The sequence below is a fragment of the Aythya fuligula genome, chromosome 2 (assembly GCF_009819795.1).
Source record: "Aythya fuligula isolate bAytFul2 chromosome 2, bAytFul2.pri, whole genome shotgun sequence".
Taxonomy (NCBI): Eukaryota; Metazoa; Chordata; class Aves; order Anseriformes; family Anatidae; genus Aythya; species Aythya fuligula.
Window position 1 is genome coordinate 25148771 of NC_045560.1, and position 23543 is coordinate 25172313.

The following is a 23543-nucleotide window of genomic DNA, read 5'->3' on the forward strand; positions in this document are numbered from 1 at the left end:
CATGAGCAGTAATAGTTTGCAACAGCAAATATTTGCATCGACAGAGGTGGTTTATCCATAGAAAAACACACTTTAAGTTTTCCCTATACAGTACTTAGGCTGTTATGGATTAATAAATACTAGGCTTGACTGTACCCTGCCTCATGCAGGGGATTGCTTCTGCTTCTCAGTGGGTGCCTGTGCTGGTGTTAGGAGCAGGGGGTCTGCAAGCTGCTAAGCCTCCAGCAGCAAGACTGAACACTCAATGTGTATTTCAGTTAAAGGAAGGTGAAAATACCCAGAGCCTTCCAGAATTTTTAGCAGCTCCATATAATAAAATGTAAGAAACGAGAGGGTTATTTCAGGTTAACAGAAGCATAGGTAGAGTGAGTGGTCCCACCAGAAATAATGTCATCACCTGACACAAGCCTGCAGATTAAGAGGATTTTGTGCATATTCCCAAAGGCTTCCGGTGCCCACTGCCCTGCTCCTCCCGCATGCTGTTGTTTGAAACCTGTTTAATCCACTTAACTGTAGTCTAGATATATCAAATTGCAACCTTTTATAAAACTCGAGTTAGAAATGATTATCTGCTTGGTTTCAATATGTAATAAAATATTGGTTGTGTGTTCCAGCTAATTTCTAACCAAAGTGAATGGGAGCTTTCTCACTGGGATAAAATCCGTATTAGTGTTTTAAATGACCTATGTGGGCAAAGAAAATTAAAAACAAACAAACAACCTCCTCCCCCCCCTCCCCCCCCCGATTAGCATAGCTATATTTTTCAAGTAAGTGTGCCCCCTTATTCCAGCATTTGGTTATACTCCCAGTGTCACTAATATGCTGAACTTTTTTACACCAAATAATTCACACTAATAAAATGGAAGCCAAAACCATACATTCTTTTTCCCATAAAACTCTGGTTTGTGCTGGTTGTTAAATGTCATTGAAACTTACAGTAAATCAAACCTCACTCATTTCTTTTTAATAAAAGACTATTAAAACTGCATGAAAGCAACTTTATTTGTAGCAGCAACATCCTGAACATTTTGAGTATTTCCGCTAATTTTAGTTATTACTAAGAAATAATAATTTTTTTGTGGGCTAAGCTTCTCAAGGACCTTCTACAGAAATAATTATGGATGATATTCTGAAAGGTAGCCAGAACTAAAGAATTCTTGCCAGACAAGGCTGGAAAGGGTGGCAAAGTTCACTCCGTGGCTCTGTCAGTTCTGGCAGAGCAGCACGCCTGCTGTTACCTGACATACTCTGCAGTTGGACAGGTGGGGGGGTAAATACGGGGCGTAAGAAATGTATGCTGAGCTAGTCTGTGTGCGGACTCCAGTCATCCCCAAAAAAGATGAGCAGTCTTTTCTGCAGCTATGTCTATATAGCTGCTATGTCTACATGGCTGCTTTCTGCAGCTATTAGCATGTCACAGTGCTTGCACTGGTAGCATAATTATTGAGTATGTCATCTCCAGTTGAGCAAGGATGATAAATTTTACCTTTTTGAATAATGACACAAAATAGATTTATAATGTAATTATTTTTTAATTTGTTCTATGTATCTCAACTAAGTACAGAGACACAGGCCTGTTTTGGTCATGCAAAACTGCATCATCACCGGAGCAGGCCTGATGCACTCAGACATAACGTCTGAGGCAATCTGAGGCAAACTGAAAGCTGCATTTCTCTAAGTGGATTTGCCAGCCTGTCCTTTTAGACAGTGCCTCATTTTGTCTTCTCAGAGAATGGATTTCAAGGCCTAAATAGGCCGACATTAAGTGTACAGAGGGGCACGTCGGCCGGCAGGTAACCAACACGGCTTCCGAGGGACCGCGCTAGCAGGGCACGGGGGCGAAGGGCTCCAGGCACAAATCGCTTTTTGGCGACCCTTCGCGGAGCCCCCGCCTCAAACACCCCGAGCCGGGCTCGGCAGAGCGGCTCCTGCGAGCACAGCGCTGCCTGGCACCGAGGGGCAGCTCCACACCGGGGCAGCTCCACACGGGGGCTGCCCACCGAGAGCCGCCCCCTCGGGCACGGCTGAAGCGCCCCCCCCCCGGCGGCCGCTCCCTCAGCGCCGCGCTCCGCCCTTGGCTCCGCTCCCTAACTGCCGGCCCGGCCGTGCCGCGGCGCTGACGGGACTTGTAGTTCGCCTGCTGCCGCCCTGCCCAGCGCCGAGCCCGGCTCCGCCGCCCGAGGACTGCAGGTCCCAGGGAGCAGCGGGCGGGCGCGGTCAGGTGGCGCCCAACATGGCTCCGCCGTGAGCCTGCTGCCGTGAGGGGCTGCGGCCGTGCGGGGCTGCGGGGCGGCGCCATGCAGAAGATCAAGTCGCTGATGGCCCGGCAGGTGAGGCAGCGGGGCCGGGAGGGGGGGGGGCGGCTGCGTGGGGAGGTGTGGCTGTAGGGGCGCCGGGCCGTGGCGCCGTAATATGGCCAGGCGGCTGTGCCCGGCGAGCAGCCGGCCCCAGGGTTGTGTCGGGGTGTGCGGCTCGGGAGCGTTCACAGGGCAGTGTCCGAGTCGCTCAGATGCACGGAGCGTCGTTAGGCGGAGCCTGTTTGCCCCGTGTCTGGATTTCAGAGCTTAAAAAGTGCCTTAAGCATCGCCCGCCAGCTCATCGCCTGCCCCAGGTGGTTGTAGGAGGCGGTGGGAGAGCCAGGAGCTGAACTTTGGTTCCCAGCGCTGTCCCCAGAGCACAGGCAGGAGGCAGGGTTTAAAATGGAGACCAGCGTGGAAGCCGAATTCCCCAGATAATGTTTTGGGCCCTGTACCATTACATTGCTATGGATGGGTAATGGGATTTTGGCTGGGGCGCTGTTTAGAGCCTTCTTTTACGTTGTACATCCCCTGTTGTCAGGAGTCAGCCCAGCAGTGAGCGAGCAGCTCTCGGCCCCACCTAACAGGAGCTGTTGGAAGCCCGCCTGGTGTGCAAATGGTGTGGTCTGACACTAATACAATTTAGGCAGTTCTCAACCTTTGGGAGGGATAAAGGTCCACCCAGCATTCACTAAGTGCAACTTTTTGCTGCTGATGGAAATAAGCTGCCTTCAACGCAAAGTTTTGAGGTGGTTGTGGAAGATTTCATGTGGAGTAGGAGAAGCCGCGGCACTTGCTTTGGGTTGTTTGTTACCTTGAATTTCAGATTCACAGCCTTTGGGGGCAGTAACTGGGAAGGGAGGGTGTTTTCAAACCGTGCCCAAGAGAACCTGAGAGCCAAAACCAGAATGAAGAGGTTTTGCGTATGGGGAAGATGAAACAACTGTGAAGTGACGTAGAGACAATTCACATGATGAATTTGTAAAACACTGTATTGGTGTCAGAGGATAAAAGCACACTTCTTTCAATGTGAGCTCATATAGTAATTGCATGGCTCCTTTCGGTTCAGAGAAAGCATTGGTACCCAGGGCGTGAAAGGGGCTTAGAAACACTGTCAGTGGTGTCAACTGGGGAGAATTTGAGAGAAATCTGACTATGACTCAGGGCTCATGTGAACTGCCAGGGGGTCAAGGGAAGGGTAGAGTCAGAACCACATCTGAAACTTGAATTTTTAAGTTCACTTCTGCTTAGAAAGATAGCAGAGAACGTGCTAAGAAACATGTTCTGTGATACTGCTTCATAAAATGCATATCATGTTGAACAGACATGTACTCATCTGGTTACTTGATGTTTCCTGTACGAAGCTTGTCTAATAGAGCGTATTCTATTTATGTGGCTTTGTGGGTTTTAAAGAATAATAATGATATAAAAGAGCTAATGTTGGTTATGCATCTTTTTTTCAGCTTGGTTATGCTTACAGAAAATGATTCCTAATAGTTTTATATGGTAAATTGAGAAATCTTCCAACTTACAAAAATATTATAGTTATGCAGCAGGGTAGGTAGCACTTACCTTGAATTTGATTGATTGCATTAATCCATTAAGTTTGTGGAACAAAAAACATTGTGTTTTTTGGACACACTTGAATTTTTAAACATTTGGAAGTTGGCAGGAAGATGTAAGTGGACTTTGGTAAGAGGATATTAGTGAACTCTCCTAAAAAGGTACTTACTGCATAAAGCTGGAAGTGCATAGATGTTTGAGGAATATAATTTATATACCAGTGGCCTCAAGGTTTTATAGAATAAAGGCTTAGCCTTCCAGACTTATGTCAGTGTAATTTATTAAAGGACTTGTGTGTTTTTTTTTTTCTTCAGTAACAGGTAAGACTTGGGCAGTTTGATTGCAAGATATGTAAAGTAATCAACCTTAACTGACTTAAAATTCTTTTAAAGGGTCTAAGAAGTCCTCAGGAGAGTGTCCATGACCTCAGTCCTATTGAAAACTTACGGATTCCTAGTAAGGTATGATACATGACCTCCTCCCACCCCCTTCAGTTTTAATTTTTCATTTTATATTTAAATGACACTTAGCTGCTTTTTTTCTTTTTCTTTTTTTTTTTTTTTTTTTTTCCTTTGGTCACAACACCAGATTTGTTGCTGTTCTTCTTGATGGTTTTGTTTCCTCCTGAATACCTTTTGATTTTTTTTTTTTTTTTTAATGAAAGAAGTAGAATTTTGAGGCAAAACAGTGCGTCAAGTCAAAATGAGGGTGCATTAAAATTTCTTTCTTGGAACTTTGGAGTTGTCACTGGATGTTGATCTCAATATTTTTAGGTTTCCTGCTCAAATCAGGGTGGAGGGGGAAGAAGGGAAGGAAGTGCTTTTTGTCACTTAGGAAAGTACATGATATAAGGGTAGCCTGCATAGTTCTAGTCCTGGTATTCGGTCTTTGCATGCTTTTGGTGCCATAAATGTATTTCAGAATTTCATGGTTTTCATCTTCAGCATATACAATTAACTTCATATTCTACTTTAAATGTTATAGCTTTAGAATAATAAAAATCATTTTACTTTTTATTTATCTCACTGTTCAGATGATGTCATCTCTCTTTCGTCTCACAGATCATGCTGAGTAATCTGTATATGAGGGAGAATTTGTTACAATATTTGACTGGTAGATGATTCACAAGACTTACTGTGGATGATACTTATTCTCTTCTTCTAATTTGGACCTTGCCTTTAACCAATGAGTTATTTAAGTTACTGACTTCAACTGAATTTTGATGCCTTATTTTACATTTAAAAAACCTGTATTTCTCTCTCTCTACATAAGGATGTAATTGTAATATGAGATGTAATTGTAATAACATTGTAATATGATGCTTGTACTAAGGCAGACAAGAAAATCAGTGTTATTCCGTGTTTAAAAAAAATCATATAACAATCTCTAAATTGGTACATAATATTCTGTTAAACAGTGGCCAATATATTGATTTCAAAGACTCAAAGTATTCAGTTGCAGTGACGTTTAAAGAACTGTCACATTTCCATGGCTCAGGTTTCAAAACTGCAAATTCCTGCCACCCACTGGGCATCCAATTTCAAATAGCCCTTTCTGCCAAGTTGACTCTCCAGGTAAAAATAGATGCAGGGTATCTTGGTTGGCTCTCTGCTCTGTAAAGGTTTGATGTTATGTGTCTGGTAAACCTACACTTTGTATCAATAACAATGGGAAAACAAATACCTCTCAATTTGCAATTTTTTTTGTTAATTTTTGGAAGAGTTCTGGTGGTTGTATGCTGTCAACCCTTTGTAACGTGAGAAAGTTATCAGCAACTGTTCTGCAGACAGAACAGAATCTCCTGAAAATGAGGAATTCTGTGCTGAAAAGACAAGACTGCATCAACATTAGGACTCATCACCTGATTTTTTTACAAAGCTGATAAAATTAGAGTATTATTCTCTTCTGTGCCATAGTATGAAGCTTTTATAGTTTTTAATTCTTCTAACATTTATTCCCTTTCAAAATGTTTTAGGTGAGTGGTTTTAAAAATAACTGCTGTATTAAGAATATATATTCTGAATATTCAGATTCTGAATCTGAGTATTCTGAGATGATTACGTTAGCTTTTTCCTTCTCAAAAAGCTATATTCAGTGAATCTCTTGTACAGGTACCTATTTATCTGTTAAAACATTGAATCAGGTGAATATTGAGTAAAATTACTGTGTTTTGATCAGTTTATCTCCTGGCTATGGTCCAAGGCCATATATCACAGTAATTTTACTTCCATCCCTTTCCTTTTAAGAGGAAGGATTAATATTACTATCCCTTCTTAACTTTGCTAAAACCTTCATTGTATGATTTTACTTTCCAAATGGTAAAGCATCAGATGAGACACCATAATATGTTTTCTGGACTGTGGGCATCAATCCTGATACCCTTTCCTGAAAACAGGAATTTTGGGTAGCGGGGAGGGGAAGATTTTGTCTGTGTTTTGTGGTGTGAGTAACCATCAAGGAGATTAGGTTTCAGTACTGAGCAGAAATTGAAAGTCATCGAGTCCTTGGATATACGTGTTTGTTTTGAACTAAAACGACATTCAATGCCATAGCAATGTACTGATGTCACAAATCAGAATAACGTAATTACAGGTTGGTTCAAGTAGTTTTGCTGGATATAAGCTAACCCCTCTCAATAATTATTTTATAGTAATGGACAAGTTTGGTGAAGAGAATTCATTTTTGAATGCAAAAGTAAAGGCAATAAAAAGGTTTTTAAAGGCAATGAGTGAAAAACCATAATATTGATCATAATATTGCAGGCTGCTTTTTGAAAGCATATGTAGTTCTCTGCTGCCACATTTTAATAATGTTTTTTGTTCATATCTTGAATAACAAAAGTCTCACGCTCACAAGCCAAATACTGTTTTGACTATAGAATGGTTATGTTGCTACGCTTTCATCATCACACTTCCACAGCCAAAGTGCAATCCCCAGACTGATTTAGGACAAGTGTTGCTCAAAGTTTCAAATGCTAAGCTAATGTTGTAGAAAGGTGTACAGAATAAAGGACTGCAGAGTCAGCATGAATTATTCAAAAGAGCACAAACCGTTGATAGATAATGATAACTCTAGGGACAAAAGCGTGTCTTTGAAATGGTGACTGTTGAACTAAATTGAAAGTCAAATGGAAAATACAGAGAATGGGGAAAGGATCTCCTCAGGGGAAAACATCTCCTCAGAGGAAAGCCAGCAAAATTCTCATGGGTTTTGATATCTGAAAGTTACTTGCTGACTGGTGGCTTGCTGGTAAGCATGTGAAAGTGGAGACTGTGCTCCTCAATTTTGTATTTTCTTTTGTTCCTTTTTTTTTTTTTTTTTTTTTTTTTTTTTTTTCCCAAACAATGAAATGATTTACTACCTTTATTTTATTGAATACCCCTGAGTGTATGCACTCACATTACCCATTACTCCCAATAGGTTCTGCAACTGTCTTGAAAAATTCCAATCTGCTTGCATCATATGAAGATAAATCACCAGCTAACTTGCTTTACTTTCTGTTGTAATACAGAACCATACTACCAACTCAGTAACACAGAGAAATAAACGTATAGTGGATTAAGTCAGAGATGGAGTTTGTAGATAAGGTAAATCTGAACTGAAAGGCAAAATTTCTAGAAGAAAGTAGCCTGCAGAATGATTTCATGTCTTCTTTGGGTTGAGATACCTTACTTCATCTGGATTGTGATTGTCCTGGGGAACTGTAATTCTTGGCATATCAGTGTCTTTTGGTTGTTGAAAATGGTGTGTGTTAAGGATGGTATAGAACTGCAGTACTGGTTTTTGAACCATTCTGTGATTGTCAGCTTTGTTCTTCCCCAAGCTGATAACAATTCTGTTTGGTAGATTCCCTGCCTTCCACGTTCCTGACATACCTTGAAACGGTCAGACATTACTCTGCACCCTACAGTAACGGGGAACCCCAATACACCCTCCACAAAAGGTTAAGAGAGGTATTTTGTACACTTCAAGTGTGTAGGGTTAATAATGAGATGATTTTGAATTAGGTTATTTTTATCTTGATGATAATCAGCTCATATGCCATACATAGAAATTAGTTGGCTTTGTCGCTTACGGTGGTAAACAATACTGGAAGTTTATTTTTAATTCTTTTCCTATAGATAGGGAAGATATAGATTTCTTAGTCTGTTGTGGGTTTCCATTTCCCCAACAATAGCTGTGTGCATTAAGTGGTGTGACTAATGTCTGGTCAGGCTTTGTTATTCTCTGCCTATCAGGAGAATTGTTTCCACAGTGTCATGTTTGTTTTGGTAGAGAGAAGGTTTTTTAATAAGTACTCTGTATGCATATTGAAGAATGAAGGATGAAAAGAATGTTCTGGATGTTTCACGTGAAAGACAAGGGACCACCACAGACTTCCCTGTGGGACTTCATTCCATAGCTGTGGATTAGCTAATAAATGTTTTACCTTGAGGTGGGTTTATATATATACATATAGAGGTGTATCAGCTATTGCTGACCTTCAGCTTTTGATTAGGTTAGAAGCATTTTATATTTTTCTGTCTCTAAGCAGTTTCTGTTAACACTGTCTTGATCACGAACACTCCTCGGTGTCTGTTTCCCAAGTCTTTTGGTTGATTGTTAGTGGAATGCAGAAGGTGTTTGCTTCAACTTTGTACTAGTAATGCTTCAGTAGCAATGTTGTTTTTCGCGTTGCAGGCAGCGTAGAACAAAAGAGAGAGTGGGAGTATGACACACAGGGAAATAGCTGGGTAAGTCATCTAAAACTTCCTGAACTGCCTTTCAGATGAGTCTGCAATGAAGTGACTCTTCTGAAATACGGTTCAAGTAATTACTGTAGGCTCCTGGACCCATAAACTTCTATTTCCATACACCAGGAAGGCAAAACAATGTGAGAAGTTTGTGGATGCAAATACTTTTATTTAGCAACGGTTTCTTCAAATTTGTAAGCTGTTAGACAGACAGTTCTTTGTTTCCACCCTCGCACCCTGCCCAGAAACTGTCTTTCACTGATCTGTTTAGGTGGCATTATGTAAGAGAGACCTGATCCTTAGAGTAGCACTCGGCATGGCCTGCAAAGAAGCATGGTTGACATGTTAAATTGTCTTTCAATGAAAGCATGGTCCAAAACACCATGGAAAGGGGAAAAAAGAAGTCATATTTGCACATCACCACAAATGATGCAAATTTTAAGTAGGTAAAGTGTCTTGCTGAGCAAAACTTTGGAAACATGAGTATTCGAAGTGGCATCTTAGATGTTATGTTGGCTGGTTATTGGTTGGAGAGTTCCTACTGCTGAATGTATGTATTAATCTGGGCAGTTGGACTGGAGTACTTTGGGGTTCACCTTGCTGATAAGTCACTCTTTCTGATCTCCTTTCTATCTGATTTGGTTTAGTGAAGTTCTCTGCACGGTCACCATCACATGATTTTCCCATCCCAAATTTCTATAGCTTTTTCTATTCAGAATACTTCTTGAACTTCTGAATTTACATATTAACTTACTGTTAAAAGTTTTTTAATGTTGATTTTTAAACTATTTTTTAAAGACAGTTTTTTTCAGTGGCAATAGTCTTGAGGTATAAAATTTTTGAGGTATAAAACTGACTTGAGGGATTTAATAAAGCTTCTCTCTCTGCCTGTACACAGTGTGCAAGTACTACCTCCACAGTGCTAAATCTGGCTTTTACCGAGGCCCTTGAAACAATGGGCTTCGTATTGTAAGCTTTTTTTTTTTTTTTTTGTATTCCTGATTGAAGGGATGAGGAAAACTGAGTAACAGCAAACTAGGCAAGGATTATTGCTTCCTTCAGTGGTAAGTGAAAAGACTGGTCTTGAGCCTGTTAGTTGTTTGAAACTAGTGGAGCATAATGGACTGGAAGCTGCAATTTACCATGGCATAAAGTCTGGTGTAATTTATATGGGAGCTTAAGTTTATCCTGGAGAGTCCAGTCTCTCTCTGGACTGACTGTTCTTCTAGAAAGAATGAACAAGATAAAGCCTGCCCATTTAATAAATATTTCCCCAGGTAGTGTTTTTGTGAGAAACACTGAGATAAATGTTTTTTTCTGAGACAGGAGAAGATAGTTTCTGAGTAATTTTTCTAGCCATGCCAACCTCAGCGTTATTTTTGTGCTGAAAAATGTGTTATTCTACAAAGATAAAAAGGTCACTGATTAGGCTTCATTGAAACGTTTATATTAAAAACAGTCCTCCCAATTTATTAAGTGCCTCTAAATCATAAAAATCAAATAATATGACATAAAGAATCACATAAATAATAATGACATAAAGAATCACATAAAGAACATGTGTCCATGGTATCCTTAATGTATGTTTAGGGGACATCAGTCACCACTGACTTAAGGCATTGACATATTTTACCAGCATGACGAGAAACCATCAAGAAATTCAGATTGTTCAAAATCTTTCTTGGATTTTTTTCTTTTCCTTTTTTTTTTTTTTATTTTTATAATTTTATTTATTTATTTATTTATTTATTTATTTATTTATTTATTTATTTATTTATTTATTTTTAACAAATGACCATGCCAGGAACTTATAGCCAAACATCCAGGTGATAAATTAGGTAATTCCATTTGCAGTGGTTCAGTGGACAAATTAAGCTGACCCTGTCTTGGATGTTTTTTATTTTTAGTTTCTTATAGATAAAGCTTAGTGTACTGTAAAATGTTAAGCTAATTTATAGAGGGGCTCTGTGTTCAGCATAAAGCTGCCATTTGTTAGGAAGCCGAGCAGGAAACACACTTTGTTTGTTGTAAAGGACAGGAACACATATGGTTAGATGACAGAGAGTTGTGTTGTTAGTGAAACTGTTGCAAGAGCAGCCTGCCACTGAATCTGAACGCAGGCATCATCTGCTGATTCACGCGCCCTCATGCGATGGAAGCTTCAAAATCACAGATTAAACAAATGAAAAATACCCCCCGGAGCCTCTTTCAAGAACCTGTTCCTTCTCATCCCTGACAGCCTGGGCTCTGCTTCACGTGCCCTCAGTGAGGCTGAAGGGGGTGAGGTGAACAGGAGCTGTCCGGGTGCCCCGTTCCCCTCAGGCCTTCCCGCCCTGCCCGGCCTCCCCAGAAGATGGAGGCCGCTGCCTCCGCCCCCCGGCGGGCGGCGCCCGAGCACCGCGGGGCGGCCTCTACCCTGGCCTCCGCCGTGCCAGCCCGTTCCCCCCCCCCTCCTTTTTTTTTTTTTTTTTAATAGGCTGTTTTAGAGGAGCAGCGGCTCTTTTTGATGCTTTAGGAAATTGTTCGCGTGTCCCACCTTGGTTGCGTTTATTTGTGTAGGAAAAACAGCACCTTGCTGTGTGGGTGAAATCTCCCTTTGCCTTGTAACGTACGGGCTTTGATGTTACCGAGGGACGTGCAAAATGAGGAAGTTTGTGATTGTTCGGTAAATTAATCTCAAATCCGCTGCCTTTAGCTGGTGAAATAAGCTCTTGAGTTCTTGGTGATGGAAATAAGGGCACCTTGTCCCACTGTAGCAACTTGTGTCAGAGGCTTGGGGTCTTGATGGGACACTTCAGTCTGCTGGACCACTTTGTCAGGGTTAAATTATAATATCAAATAATACGATCAGACCTTTAACTTGCCTTTCCTTCCCTCCCTTCCTTCTACCCTGAATGTTTCCCTTTTGAATCTCTAATAAAGGTTTTCATTCTTTCCGTGGGAACAGCCCACTTCAACTTCAAATATTAGTTGAAAAATCCAGTATGGGAGGATGAGAGGTTCAGACTCAATTTGTGGCGACGAGTGGGCACAGCTGGGCTCTTGAGAAAACCTTCCACGTGAGATTGTGCCAGGAGCAAGGAGAATGCACATCTTGAATATTAGCTGTCACAAAGCTGTTGGTGCCTGTCTGTTTAGACCACCCCACTAGAGTCAAGAGACTAAAGTCAAGTGTTTAATGGCATGTCTTTTATCAAAGTTACCAAAGTGAATTCTGAGAGCTAAATGGAATAGTTACACGTGTAGTGACACTGTCTACCCTAGGTTTACAAAGGTAGTTCTTCAGGTTAAAAAATAAATAAATCAGATTTTAGCTTTTACTTTTAATGAAAAATTCTACAATATGCTAAGCTTCAGGAGGAAAACTGCAGACTCAGCATCCATTTATGCCACAAATAAATATTGAGGAAGAAATGTTTAGGTAATCTGTGACAATGAAACTTGCACTGTTCTTTGGAAAGTTTAGACTGTCTTGCTGTTTGTAACGAGGAATGCAAGCTGCAGTGTACAGATCTTTCTATTCTCAAGAAATTATTGCTTCTTGTACTAAAGTTCTTAATGACTTTCAGAAAATAGTTGTTTTGGTAAGCATTGTTCCTTCTAGAATGTGATATTATGTCATGGAAATCCTTCTTTTCTGTTTTGTGAAGGAGGAGCTCAGAGAATCACGGGAAGAACCAACTGATCCTCAAGCTCAGCAAGAAATAATTAATAGTATTGAAGAAGTTTATTTTTCCAGTGATTCCTTTGATATTGTGAAGTATGAATTAGAGGTAAGTTGTTGTTATAAAATAAAAGGCAGTAATGTATCTAAACATTGAAGGCCAAAAGTCAGCTTCTTTCAGTGATCCATTTTCCATTTGTTTCTTATATCCTGAATTAATGCAAAACAGTGTGGATCTTGTTTTGTTTTTTGTTACCCCTCCCCATGCCCAAATCTTCTTGCAGTTGTATGGAGGTTCCAACCTATGGTATTAGTATGGAGTCTCTTTTAATGTGATGTGATAATATCAGGCCTGATGTGCTAACATACTTAGAAATTTAAACTACTAGGAGAAAGTCCAAATAGTTGGAGGAAAAAATGTCTATTCTGTATTTTGGGTATTTTTTTAAACAGATGGAATTAATAGACTAAGAAGTTAATAGTTTCAATGGCTAGGGGCTTGTGTATGTATATGTATGTCTTAAAATGGGGTAACTTTGAGGAAATTATGACATTATGCTTTTTAACACTGATTAATTTCAGTATCCATTATTTGAATACAAATTAGATTGCAGAAGCAATAAGAATGTTTCTTTAATTAAACTGACTGGTTAGTTAATACTGCATATGTATTTTATGTACTTTAATTTCTCACTGAATTTTATTTGTTGTTCACATTCAGAGGCTTCCTCCAGTACTTAGTCTTCAAGAACTGGAAGAGTACAGAGACAAATTAAAACAACAGCAAGCTGCTGTAAGTAAAGGTGTTTAGTATACTAAACTCTATACTATACTGAGAGTTTTTTTTTTTTAATTATCTATAATTGTAGGTTAAAGTGATTTTTTTTTTTTACTTTTTTTAAAAAAAAGCATTTTTTGCTTTAATATTGTTGTGTGCTTTTGTAATGGAAAATCATATCAGTAAATCATATAATCTTAAGTGATAAGTATTGTAAGAAGGATCAAATGGGCTGTTAAAAAAGAAACTTTATTTTTAGTTCAGTTTTTCCAATGTATTGCAAGAAATAAAATGCTGAACACAGCACTTAATAGTGCTGTAGAATCCCTTTTTTGAGAAACTTTTGGCAATGTAGAACACAAAATGTTTTTTAAAAAATCAGCCTCTTTCTCTAGAGTCTGTATTTTTACCTTATTTTTCATTTGTTGATTTTTTTTTTAACTTGTCCCCAAGTATTTCTAGTAAGTACTGGTATATACTTACTATGAAATGAAATAATGAGTAATAACTGTAATTTATGGGGGAATCGGAGTAGCAGATTCTGAAGGGTATTTTTTACTTCTTAGGCTTTTTAAAAATACATTAAATATTGATTTTTTTTTTTCTCTGAAAGATGAACAGGAAATGAATGTATTAGCTGGCATTTGGAGAGTACCTGCAAATAACAGTATTATTTCTAACTCACATCTTTAAATAGATGAAATGTACATCAGAAAATATTAAACCACTAACAATACACAAAGAACAAGTTCATTTGGCCTAAGATGTCTTTTCCCAGAATAAACCTATGAAATGTTGTGAACTATTAGTGAGAAGCTGGGCAAATGAAAACTCCACTTTCATCACCAAGAGGTGTTGAGCCTGGTGGTGACCTATTTTAGCAAGGAAATACGCTCAAGGCTGAGAGACAACTTCATAGGCATATGCTGAATAATCCCAATACATGTTATCAATGTTTTGGCCATTTTGTGTGCACAGTGGGAAACAGCACGGGAGTAGTTTCAGTGCATGGCATGACGTGAATTGGAAAGTACATGAAGCTGACAAATAATAGAGGAGAGAACTGAGCATATTTTCCAGGAAATATGGCCCATGTGTGTATTTCTAGACAATTAGATACAGTACTCAAGAAGTCTGCTTTTGAAATAAGATAAATATTGTATTTCTCGTGTCATTGGCTGAATGTATAGTTGACACAGGAAACTACAATAGTGAATTGGAGAGAATTCCAAATTTTAAATTCCCATAACACAAAATACTCAAATGACAATGAATTATTTGTAGTAGAGCTCTGATCTTCTGCTTCTCACTGGCTGTTACTGTCTACTTTTGCACTACTGATTTTGGTTATGTCTTTGTTTCACTATAGACTCCATGTTTTCTGTAGTTTCTCCATTCCATTACCATTTTCAATTCCATTGAGCCACTCAATACTTATTTAATATGTGTATCGTGACAGCTTTAATTTGAGTAGTCATCTGGGTACAAATAATTTGAATTAGGAGTTTTTTTTTCCTGTACATCTGTTTGGCTTCATTTTAATTAATAGTCTGATATACACAACTGTATTTTTTTTTTTCCTTCAGGAGACAATACTTTTTCCTGATGTGGCTAGGAAAAAGAAAATTGTTTTCTGGTCTCCTCAAAAAACATTGCAGTTTGCATGCATTGATAATTGAAGCTGCTTTCAGCAGCCACATTCATTGGTAGTGGTTGCATTTCTGGGTTACAAAGGTTAAGAATTAAAAAGTTAATCAGCACAGCAGTATAGAAGCTGCCAAAAGCAGGGAGAAAATGTGGAAATGTATATAATAACCTAGTATATGATGGTTCATTCAAAAGAAAGAAAAGAATTGCTTGTAAGTTCAGATAAGTACTATCAGTAAGTTCAGGCAAACAACAAAAATGGCTGTGGCAGATGGTTGACAGTGTTTAGGTTTTTATTGGTATTAAGTAATCAAGAACTTGCAAAACAACAACAAAGATAGTGAAAAGTGAAAATGAAATGCATCGTCTCTTATTCATGTGTACTGCTTAATGAATCCCCTTAACAGTGAAGAATCAAGCTGTTAGATTTGTGCTGGAGGCGTGAATGGCTAACAAGGATATGCCTCTTGTAAAGTTTACACATATACAAGGCTAAATGGAAGAAGAGATTGAAAAGAAGTGAAAATTTTCATAGGATATAGAGTGTATAGAGCAAAACTTCCTGAGAGCCCCAAAATTGTGCAGACTTGTAGCTTTTGGCTTCATAACATCCTTTCGTGTGCTCCTACCTCACAAGGAACAGTTCTTTTGCTGTCCTGCAAAACAAAGCTGTAATATCAGAGTCCTTTGAAGACCATTTGCATGCAGGTGCTCTTCCAAGGGGTGGGAACTGAACTGGTGGAGCCATTGTGAGTGTTACAGGAGTGCTGTATTGTAAAGATCCCAATATCATACTGTGTTTAAATAAGCAGTTTCCAGACCTGCTGTGTATAAAACAAAAAACAACGAAAACAAAAAATCCTCCTCATTGCTCTTTCCCACAAATGCGCTGGGGCTGGCTGACAGTCACAGCCAGTTTTACTTTATTTTCATTTCTGGAAGTGTTGGTCCCTGTGAAGAATATAGAGCAATGCCAATAATGTTTTTGTCATGTTTGAAACTGAACAAACAGTTTGTAATAAACAAACAACCAAAACCTACAAACTATTTTCAAACTTGCATTCATATGACTGTTAATGTTGGATTTCTTTTTATTTATTTATTTATTTATTTTATTTTGTGTGTTTGCGCACAAGAGACTGATCAAAGCAACAATGCTCATTCTTAAATTCAGTGCAGGCAGGGGCCCTCAGGAGCGTTCCACTTACTGTTAATTCAGAACAATGGAGAAAATTTTGAAATATGCATGTTCTGAGAACTAAAGAAATGGTGTAATGTGCACAGGGTGAATATTCATTTTGGCATGGATTTTATTTAATATGGTATCTGTCTGAAAGGTAAGCGTCATCATGACTTTCTTAGATCCCCATGGTAGATGGTTTCCTTAAGTTTCTGCTCTAGCAGGAGCATAAACAGAATGTAAGCAGTTGTAGTTACATATTTTATTCTTATTTTTATTCTAGCATGTTCTTTAACAAGCAGAGAAGTAAGAGACTAATTTAAAAATGGTCATTAATTCCTAGATGGAATTGTAAATAAGCATTTTACTTTAATGATCCATGTGATTTCTAGGGTTTTTAGACTTGTTGTGTCTGGTATATTTATTAATAAGTGAAAACCACAGGAGTGACACAATCACAAAGACACTGTAGAACTTCAGTATAGAGACTGGCTTATTTATAGAGATTGCTGTGTATCACTTCTGGTATTCTTGTTTTTAAGGTATCTAAGAAAGTTGCAGACTTGATTCTTGAAAAGCAGCCTGCATACGTTGAGGTAAGACTACTGTCATTTTTTAACAGTAAACCACTCAAATTTCTCCCCTTATAATACTGTTCTTGTTTCAGTTGGAATTAAATATAGTAATTGGTTAGAAGAGATGCTAGTGCTTGGCTGGAAGTAGTTGTTCTAGCTAAACCTGGATCCAGCTAAACCTCTAAACCTTTAACGGGTGAATGAAGGGTGTTTTAACCTGGGGGCTCTTCAGGATGCTAAATGCTTCTACATATGACTATATTAAGATGGTTTTCTGAAAACATGTATTCACATGCTTGACCAGTGCCTGTAATGGACTCGAAGAGGAGCTTTTCGAGCACCCGTGTTTAGGAATGGTTTCAGATTTTTGTACGCAAGAGCAAACAGCAATGACCTTTTTTTAAGAGAACTTAACCAGAAATCTTCTGCTGATCTCACTCAATCATGAGAGGAAAGTATCAGAATGCTGAGCTGGAAATGGAGTCTCAACATGTCAAGGACCTCTGAGAGCAAAATGAAGTGGGATTACTTTAGCTACTACCATGCCAATATTCTGCTTCTCTTCCCTCCCAGAACATAATTGGAAGAACAGCTATCATAATGATTCTCTGAAGAGATGTTTGTTTGTTTGTTTGTTTTTTTCCTACCGATTTGTTTTTAATAATGACCCTATATGTGTGGTCAGCTCAGCCTGCTTTTATCTGATTTATCTTTTTTTTTTTTAATTAAATCTGATTTATCGGGAAATGACACTGAGAAAACTGCAGAAGGAAAACTCAGGATTGTTTTGAAAGTAGTCTGAGAATTACCCTGTGATGGATAATTCTGTGTGTGTACAGCATCTCACACAGCAGAACCTTTTTAGTGTGCTACTGTGATGGGCCATCAGTACTTGTTTCTTGAGCTCAAAGGCAAAACACTGGGCCAATTCTATTTACTGTCTCAAATATATGCAAAATATAGGAAGTCTGCCATCACAAAGGTATGCGAGAGGCCCTCAACTTGGAAAGACCCAACTAGGGCCTTGCTGAAGAGAACAAAAAAATTGGCTTAGCAGCTTTGGAGAATTAACCATTCCCAGTGCTCGCAATTTAGTGTCTTGTGCATTGGCTGCTGACACTTCAGCTATTTTCTTCTGGTCTCGACTTGATGTCTGGGGGACTGGCATGTTTGCACGCATGCTGAACGGAGTGACTGCCCCAGGTCTTCTTTATAGGTTGTAGTATTCTGGTGTTAATCAAATAATTCAGGGCCAAGAGCCACGCACTTGTGATGATACAAAAGATTAAGAAGTCTTCCAGTCTTTCAGAAAATCTGTTTGAGGTTGTTCTGCATCTTCCTGGTTATGATGGGTCATACTTTATGAGTCCTGAAGAAAGCATTGTCATACAAGCCATTACTGTAATCCTGTTTTGGTTAAGCAGCTGGAGAGATTGTGATACATCTTTCTTGACTGACCAGCTAAGAGATGATCTTAAATGGAACTGAATTTTAAACTTATTTTCACTTGCCATATCTTCAAAATAAATTTAATTTTCAAAGTGAAAGTCTTCCTTCTTCCCATGGATAGCACTCAATATGTTTGTAAATGATGAGGGGTATTTAAAAAAAAATAAATTTAAGACTGGAGAGAATGCTCACTGCTCTGCAGTACTAACAAAATGAATATGTACATGAAAAACAGTTTTTTTTTTTTTTTTTTTCGACAGAGTTGAGGTTACGCTAGGCACTTGACAAAGTCGAAATCAAGCTAAATTCAGGTTGCTTGTGCTGAAGAGTTTTCAGCTGAAATTCAACAGGATACAATTAACGTTCATTATGAAATGACATTTATTAAATTTTTAGAATGCAAATGTTTCTAAACAAGAAAATGTGAAATGTGTGAATGATATGTGAAACGTTTTTTCGTTTGTTTTGTTTTTGTTACCCTTTGGCATATTAATGCAAATTAATCTGTATTTCTGTCCCTGATTACTATGCGGGGGGGTATTCTATTAATCATATATGGACTCTTAGGCTGCATGTGGAGTATATAAATGAGGAGGCTCTCAAGGCAATGAAAATGTATTTCAAGTATCTTTCTTCAAAGGAGAATTGTATTTGAAAAGATAGCTTGCTTTTATGTTACATACCAGTGTTTAGCATATATAAAAAGATGAAGCAAGTAATATATAAAGGAACTCTAAAAAGTCATTATAACATCTCAAGATAAACCTTCTAATTGGTAGTCTTCGCTGGTAGGTAGCAGAACTTTAACTTGTATATTTACTTAACCTCTTGTCTCTCTGTAGGAACTTGAGCGTGTTACATCATTACAGACTGGTCTTCAATTAGCGGCTGTTATTTGCGCAAATGGAAGAAGGTACCTTGCTTAAATAATGGCAGAAATTGAAAGGGGGAAAAAGGGATTTAAGAAGACATTTGTAAACCCAGGAGGTCACTTGCTGATAATATTTCTTGTTTATGTGCTGAGTGGAATTAGCAATAGTAAATGGGCTAAAATGTACAAGTTGCTTTTTTTTTCTTCCAACTTCCACTGTCAATTGGAAGTTCTGTTTAAACAGACACCTTTTGGGATATACCATTGATCCACAGACAAGTTCTGCAGAAGGGATAACATACCTTCTAAATAGTCTGTTGGTGTGTGTCCTGAGTTTGGCTAAGATAGAGTAAATTTTCCTCCTAGAAGTTGGTATGGTGCTGTGTTTTGGATTTAGGATGAGAATAGCGCTGATAACATGCCAATGTTTTAGTTATTGCAGAGCAGTGCTTAAACTAAATCAAAGACTTTTCAACTTCTCATGCTGTTCTGCCAGCAAAGAGGCTGGGGGTGCACCAGAAGCTGGAAGGGGACACAGCCAGGACATCTGGCCCAGGCTGGCCAAAGGGATGCCCCACACCACGTGGTGTCATGCTGAACACTTAATAGGAGGTGGCTGGCCAGTGTGGGGGGATCACTGCCTGGGAATGGGCTGGGCATTGGTCAGCAGGTGATGAGCATCACTTGCTTTGTGCATATTATTATTATTATTTCTCTTTCTATTCTGTCTTATTAAACTTTTATCTCAGCCCACAAGCTTTTACTTCCCTCCCCCTAATTCTCTCCCCCATGCCGCTAGGGGAGGTGGTGGGGAGAGCGGATGACTGTGTGGTGCTTAGCTGCCTGCCGGCATGAACTAAAACACGGTGTCATCTCAGTTTCAAGCCTAACAATGCTTGCAATTTTGTTTTCTAGCATGTCTGATGATGTGCATACTAGTGTTTATTTGAAGTAAGCCTTATGTTATATATTATGGAAGTGTGTCCTATTCATTGTTAACTTCTACAGACACCTGAATATAGCAAAGGAGGGATTCACACAAACTAGTTTGGGACTTCTTGCAAATCAAAGGAAACGACAGTTGCTTATTGGACTGCTGAAGTCTCTGAGAACAATAAAAACACTGGTATGTAAAGATTTTTTTCAGTCAATAGTAAAATCTTTTTTCATTCCTTTGTAGTTATCACTGTTTTCTTTCTCTTTTTAGCAAAGAACTGATGTACGCTTAAGTGAGATGCTAGAGGTAAGTCCCTCCCAGACTGTTGTATCTTGAAGCTATTCTATTTCTGTCAGTTATCTTAATTTTGTCCCTTCCTTCCGTCATTTTATGAACAGGCTATGATGAGTCTTTGTTGTGAAATAGTATTTTTGTTCTTGTTTTAAATGTTTAAGAAATACTTCATACCAAATTAAATAGCCCCCGTGAAGGGGAACAGGGTAGTATTTTCTGTCAAAGACTCAATCCTTCAGAACTTAGTTTCAGAACTTAGGCTTGAGTTAGTTGAGTGAGAGTTCTGTCTTCACTCTCCTCTCTATACCTCTGCCTATACTCCTTTTCTGGCTTTAGCTTCGTATTTGGAATTAAAAAAGAAAGCAAGGTTTAGCTGATCCTTGATATGCCTAGTTTGAATAAAGTACTTCTACTGGTATATTATATTACACATTTATATGGCCTTCCTACTTAGAATTTTATTTTGAAGTGGGGGAGCTTCTCTCTTTATTTAGTGGCTTGGCTTTTTAATAGTCAATTGTAGAAAATGTTGTAGCACACAGGCTATGAAGCTGAAAATTCTGCTGTTAAGGTGTGTATATATACTGCCGAAAATGTAGCAGATACTGTGCAGGGCAAAAATAAGAACTTGTCTTCAGATGTTTAAATTGTGTGAAAGTCGGATTGAAGAGTTTATCAACAGCTATATTTTGATGATATTGTGTGACTATTTTGACTTGGTAGCTTGCCAATTATTTTTAGCTGAGGTTGGATAGAATGTCATTATGGTAATCCCTAGTTACTAAATGTGGAGATTGAATTTTAGTAATTTAAACCCTTAAGATTCTTTAATTCCATACACTTTAATACTCCTTGTCTTATAAAGAATAACTCCTTTGTTATTCTTTATCAAGCAAGAACCTATTAATTCACCTGAGGCTCCACCAATGTTATTTTCTGCTCACTAAGCTTAGGTTTTTATTAGCTTTGTATTTCTGTGCTGTGTTGTATTGCACAGGAAATCAGATCTTCACTGCTGGTAGTTGTCTTGAGACAGAGGTGTGGGTGTTGCATCTGCACACAGACCCTAATGTCAGATTTGTCAGGGATCTTTAAACTGTTACCTGCTAAAACTGCCCTTTCTGACTAACTGGAGTTTTAGAACTTTGTCGAGTGTCTTCTCCCAAATACCGTATCCCAGATATTAGCAATTTTATCATCTTTACTGAGAGGAAGTTAGTAGGTTGGAATATACGAGTTACATACATGCATATGCATACACACATACATACACAAGTATATAAAATAAACATCATAGCCGTACGGAGATGAACATTTAGGTAGGGTTCCCAACTAAAACAGAGGTGACAGAAACAGAAAGGGGTAAGCCGCATCTGGAATACATCAGTAATACGTGTTACTGAAGCAGGCTTTGCAATTTGTGATGAGAAGAGCATGGAACTTGCTGCTTTACAGCCCTGGTAGACTTAATGGAGCAAGCGTCAGGTTTCCAATGGAGAAAGATGCAAAGAGCTGTAATTGCAGCAATCATTTTAAGCTAGTGTATTGTTTTATTATCATCTAGTGCATAAAGTATTTTTTTTTTTTAATAGCTAAACTTGATCTACATTAGAATGCCGCTGTTAAAAACAGTTTTATTTGAGAAACTTCTTTATGGTAATGGCTAAATATAAATTGCCCATGTGTTTTTGCTCTTCAGTCAATGAATTTGAAAATTCATTAGCAGCTTTGCATTTGAGCCCTCTGAAGCACATAATATAATGAATGTAATTAGGAAAAAAAGGAAAGCTCTTGGCTACTGAAGGGGATTTTCCTTTCTTCAAGAAAAAGGAGCTCATCTAATGGCCTCATATCTAATAGGATACAAAAATAATAATTATAGCCAAGACACTGTTGATGAGATCTTGGCTCTTGTATGCTCTTGTGTGTGGTTTTGGTTTGCTTTTGTCCTGGTGTCTTCATATACTTTCTGACTGATTTTTTTTCTGTCTATTGGAAATTCTTCTTGTAAATTATATATGTTTGTGTTTTTTTGTTTTTTTTTTTTTCCCTCCCCGAAGTATTTTTTTTTTTTGTCCTGGGGCCTTCTCTGAACCATTTGTCTTAAATTCATTACTAATTAGTTATCAAATGTGTCAAAATAAATAGAATGTGTTTATTCGTGCTTAATATCAGTGTGTCTCTGTTGTCTCTTTGTTGGTTTTGTAAATTATGGCTGCAGCTCACTAGTGCCTGAACTTACCTCTTCCCCTGCTCACAAATAGATCATATTGCATTAACAAAGGTTTGAAAATTAAGTGGGAAAATGTTATTTGTTTTGTAATAAGAGCCTTCTGCTCTGTTTTGTATGAATCTGTGAGTAAACAAACAAGTCATTTGCATAAGATAATGTAACATATGCAGTGTTTTTGGATCTTGCTAACATGTTGCCAGTTTATAACTCTAAATTGCTTGCAAATTAATTTCTGCAATAGACCCTCAATAGTTTGCTCCAACTTGATACTGTACAGATGTAAGAGGTGAAGTATTTTGTTCTTTGTCTTTATACATAAGCATGTAAACAAAAATGGGTGTTGTGGTGTTTTCTTCAAAAGTCAAATTAGTTTTCTCTTCTATTTTATCCCAAGGAAGAGGACTATCCAGGAGCTATTCAGCTGTGCTTGGAATGCCAGAAAGCTGCCAGCACTTTCAAACACTACAGTTGTATAAGGTGAGGTGACATTGTGCTGATCTCAGCTTCTGGATAGTATTTGTAAATGGTACAAAACAGTGATGGCTAATTCTGATTATCTAGAGCAGTTTTGATTTAAATTTAAATTTCTGCTTAGAAAAGTAAAGTTGAGGCATTTATAAAACCATAAACATCCTCTCAGCAGTGTTGTGACCCCATCCCACTACTACTGAGTCTTCACAATCTTAAACTATATAATCTCTACCTGGTCTGTGCCATTGTTTTGTAACTATGGTAGAAAGTTGGCAGGCAAAGTTTCAGATAAGACTGAGTTAGGACTGTGCTACAACCTGCAGCCTAGAGATACTTGGGCTAATTTTAAATAAGGAAGTTTGTATTCTGGAATTATTTCCCTTCAATGAGATGGTTTTGGAAGGGTAACTTACCTTGATTCTGGTTGATGAAATTAGCAAGCACAGATCTTCGTGCTGTCATGGAGAAATTGCTTTCACAACCTGAACTAATTCATATATCTGCAGTTTCTAGCTTAAAAGGACTTGATGTTTTCAATTGCTTTTTATGCAATAAAAGAATTGGGTGAATGTCAAGTTCAAAGTCATAACAGATAGGACAATAAAGGAGAAAAATAAGGTGATTTTTGACATTTCATCCATGAAGAAGATTATTAGATTATCTGGGTTTTCTTTCTGTGTTATTTTTAGAGTTTTAAATTTATGGGTAAAATTCTGACGTTATTTGAGCTCTTACCAGAACGCTGCTTGACTTAGCAGGACCAAAATCTCTGAATATACAGACTTTGCCTCCCTCTGTCCTATAAATGCATGGTTTGTTGGAACTTCAGAGTAATTACCCATAAGGCTTGA

The 23543-nt window shown here is 38.3% G+C and overlaps 1 protein-coding gene across 1 annotated transcript in view; it reads left to right on the forward strand.

Moving 5' to 3' along the window:
* The first annotated feature begins 2209 nt into the window (after positions 1 to 2209).
* Positions 2210 to 23543, forward strand: part of VPS50 (VPS50 subunit of EARP/GARPII complex) — a 75342-nt gene continuing 54008 nt past the window's right edge. Inside the window, exons 1-9 of the mRNA XM_032180938.1 lie at positions 2210 to 2330; positions 4253 to 4321; positions 12244 to 12366; positions 12979 to 13050; positions 16405 to 16458; positions 18729 to 18799; positions 19766 to 19883; positions 19965 to 20000; positions 22616 to 22698. Of these exons, the coding sequence (XP_032036829.1) occupies positions 2298 to 2330; positions 4253 to 4321; positions 12244 to 12366; positions 12979 to 13050; positions 16405 to 16458; positions 18729 to 18799; positions 19766 to 19883; positions 19965 to 20000; positions 22616 to 22698 (659 nt within the window). The 5' untranslated portion in view covers positions 2210 to 2297. The remainder of the gene's footprint in view (positions 2331 to 4252; positions 4322 to 12243; positions 12367 to 12978; positions 13051 to 16404; positions 16459 to 18728; positions 18800 to 19765; positions 19884 to 19964; positions 20001 to 22615; positions 22699 to 23543) is intronic.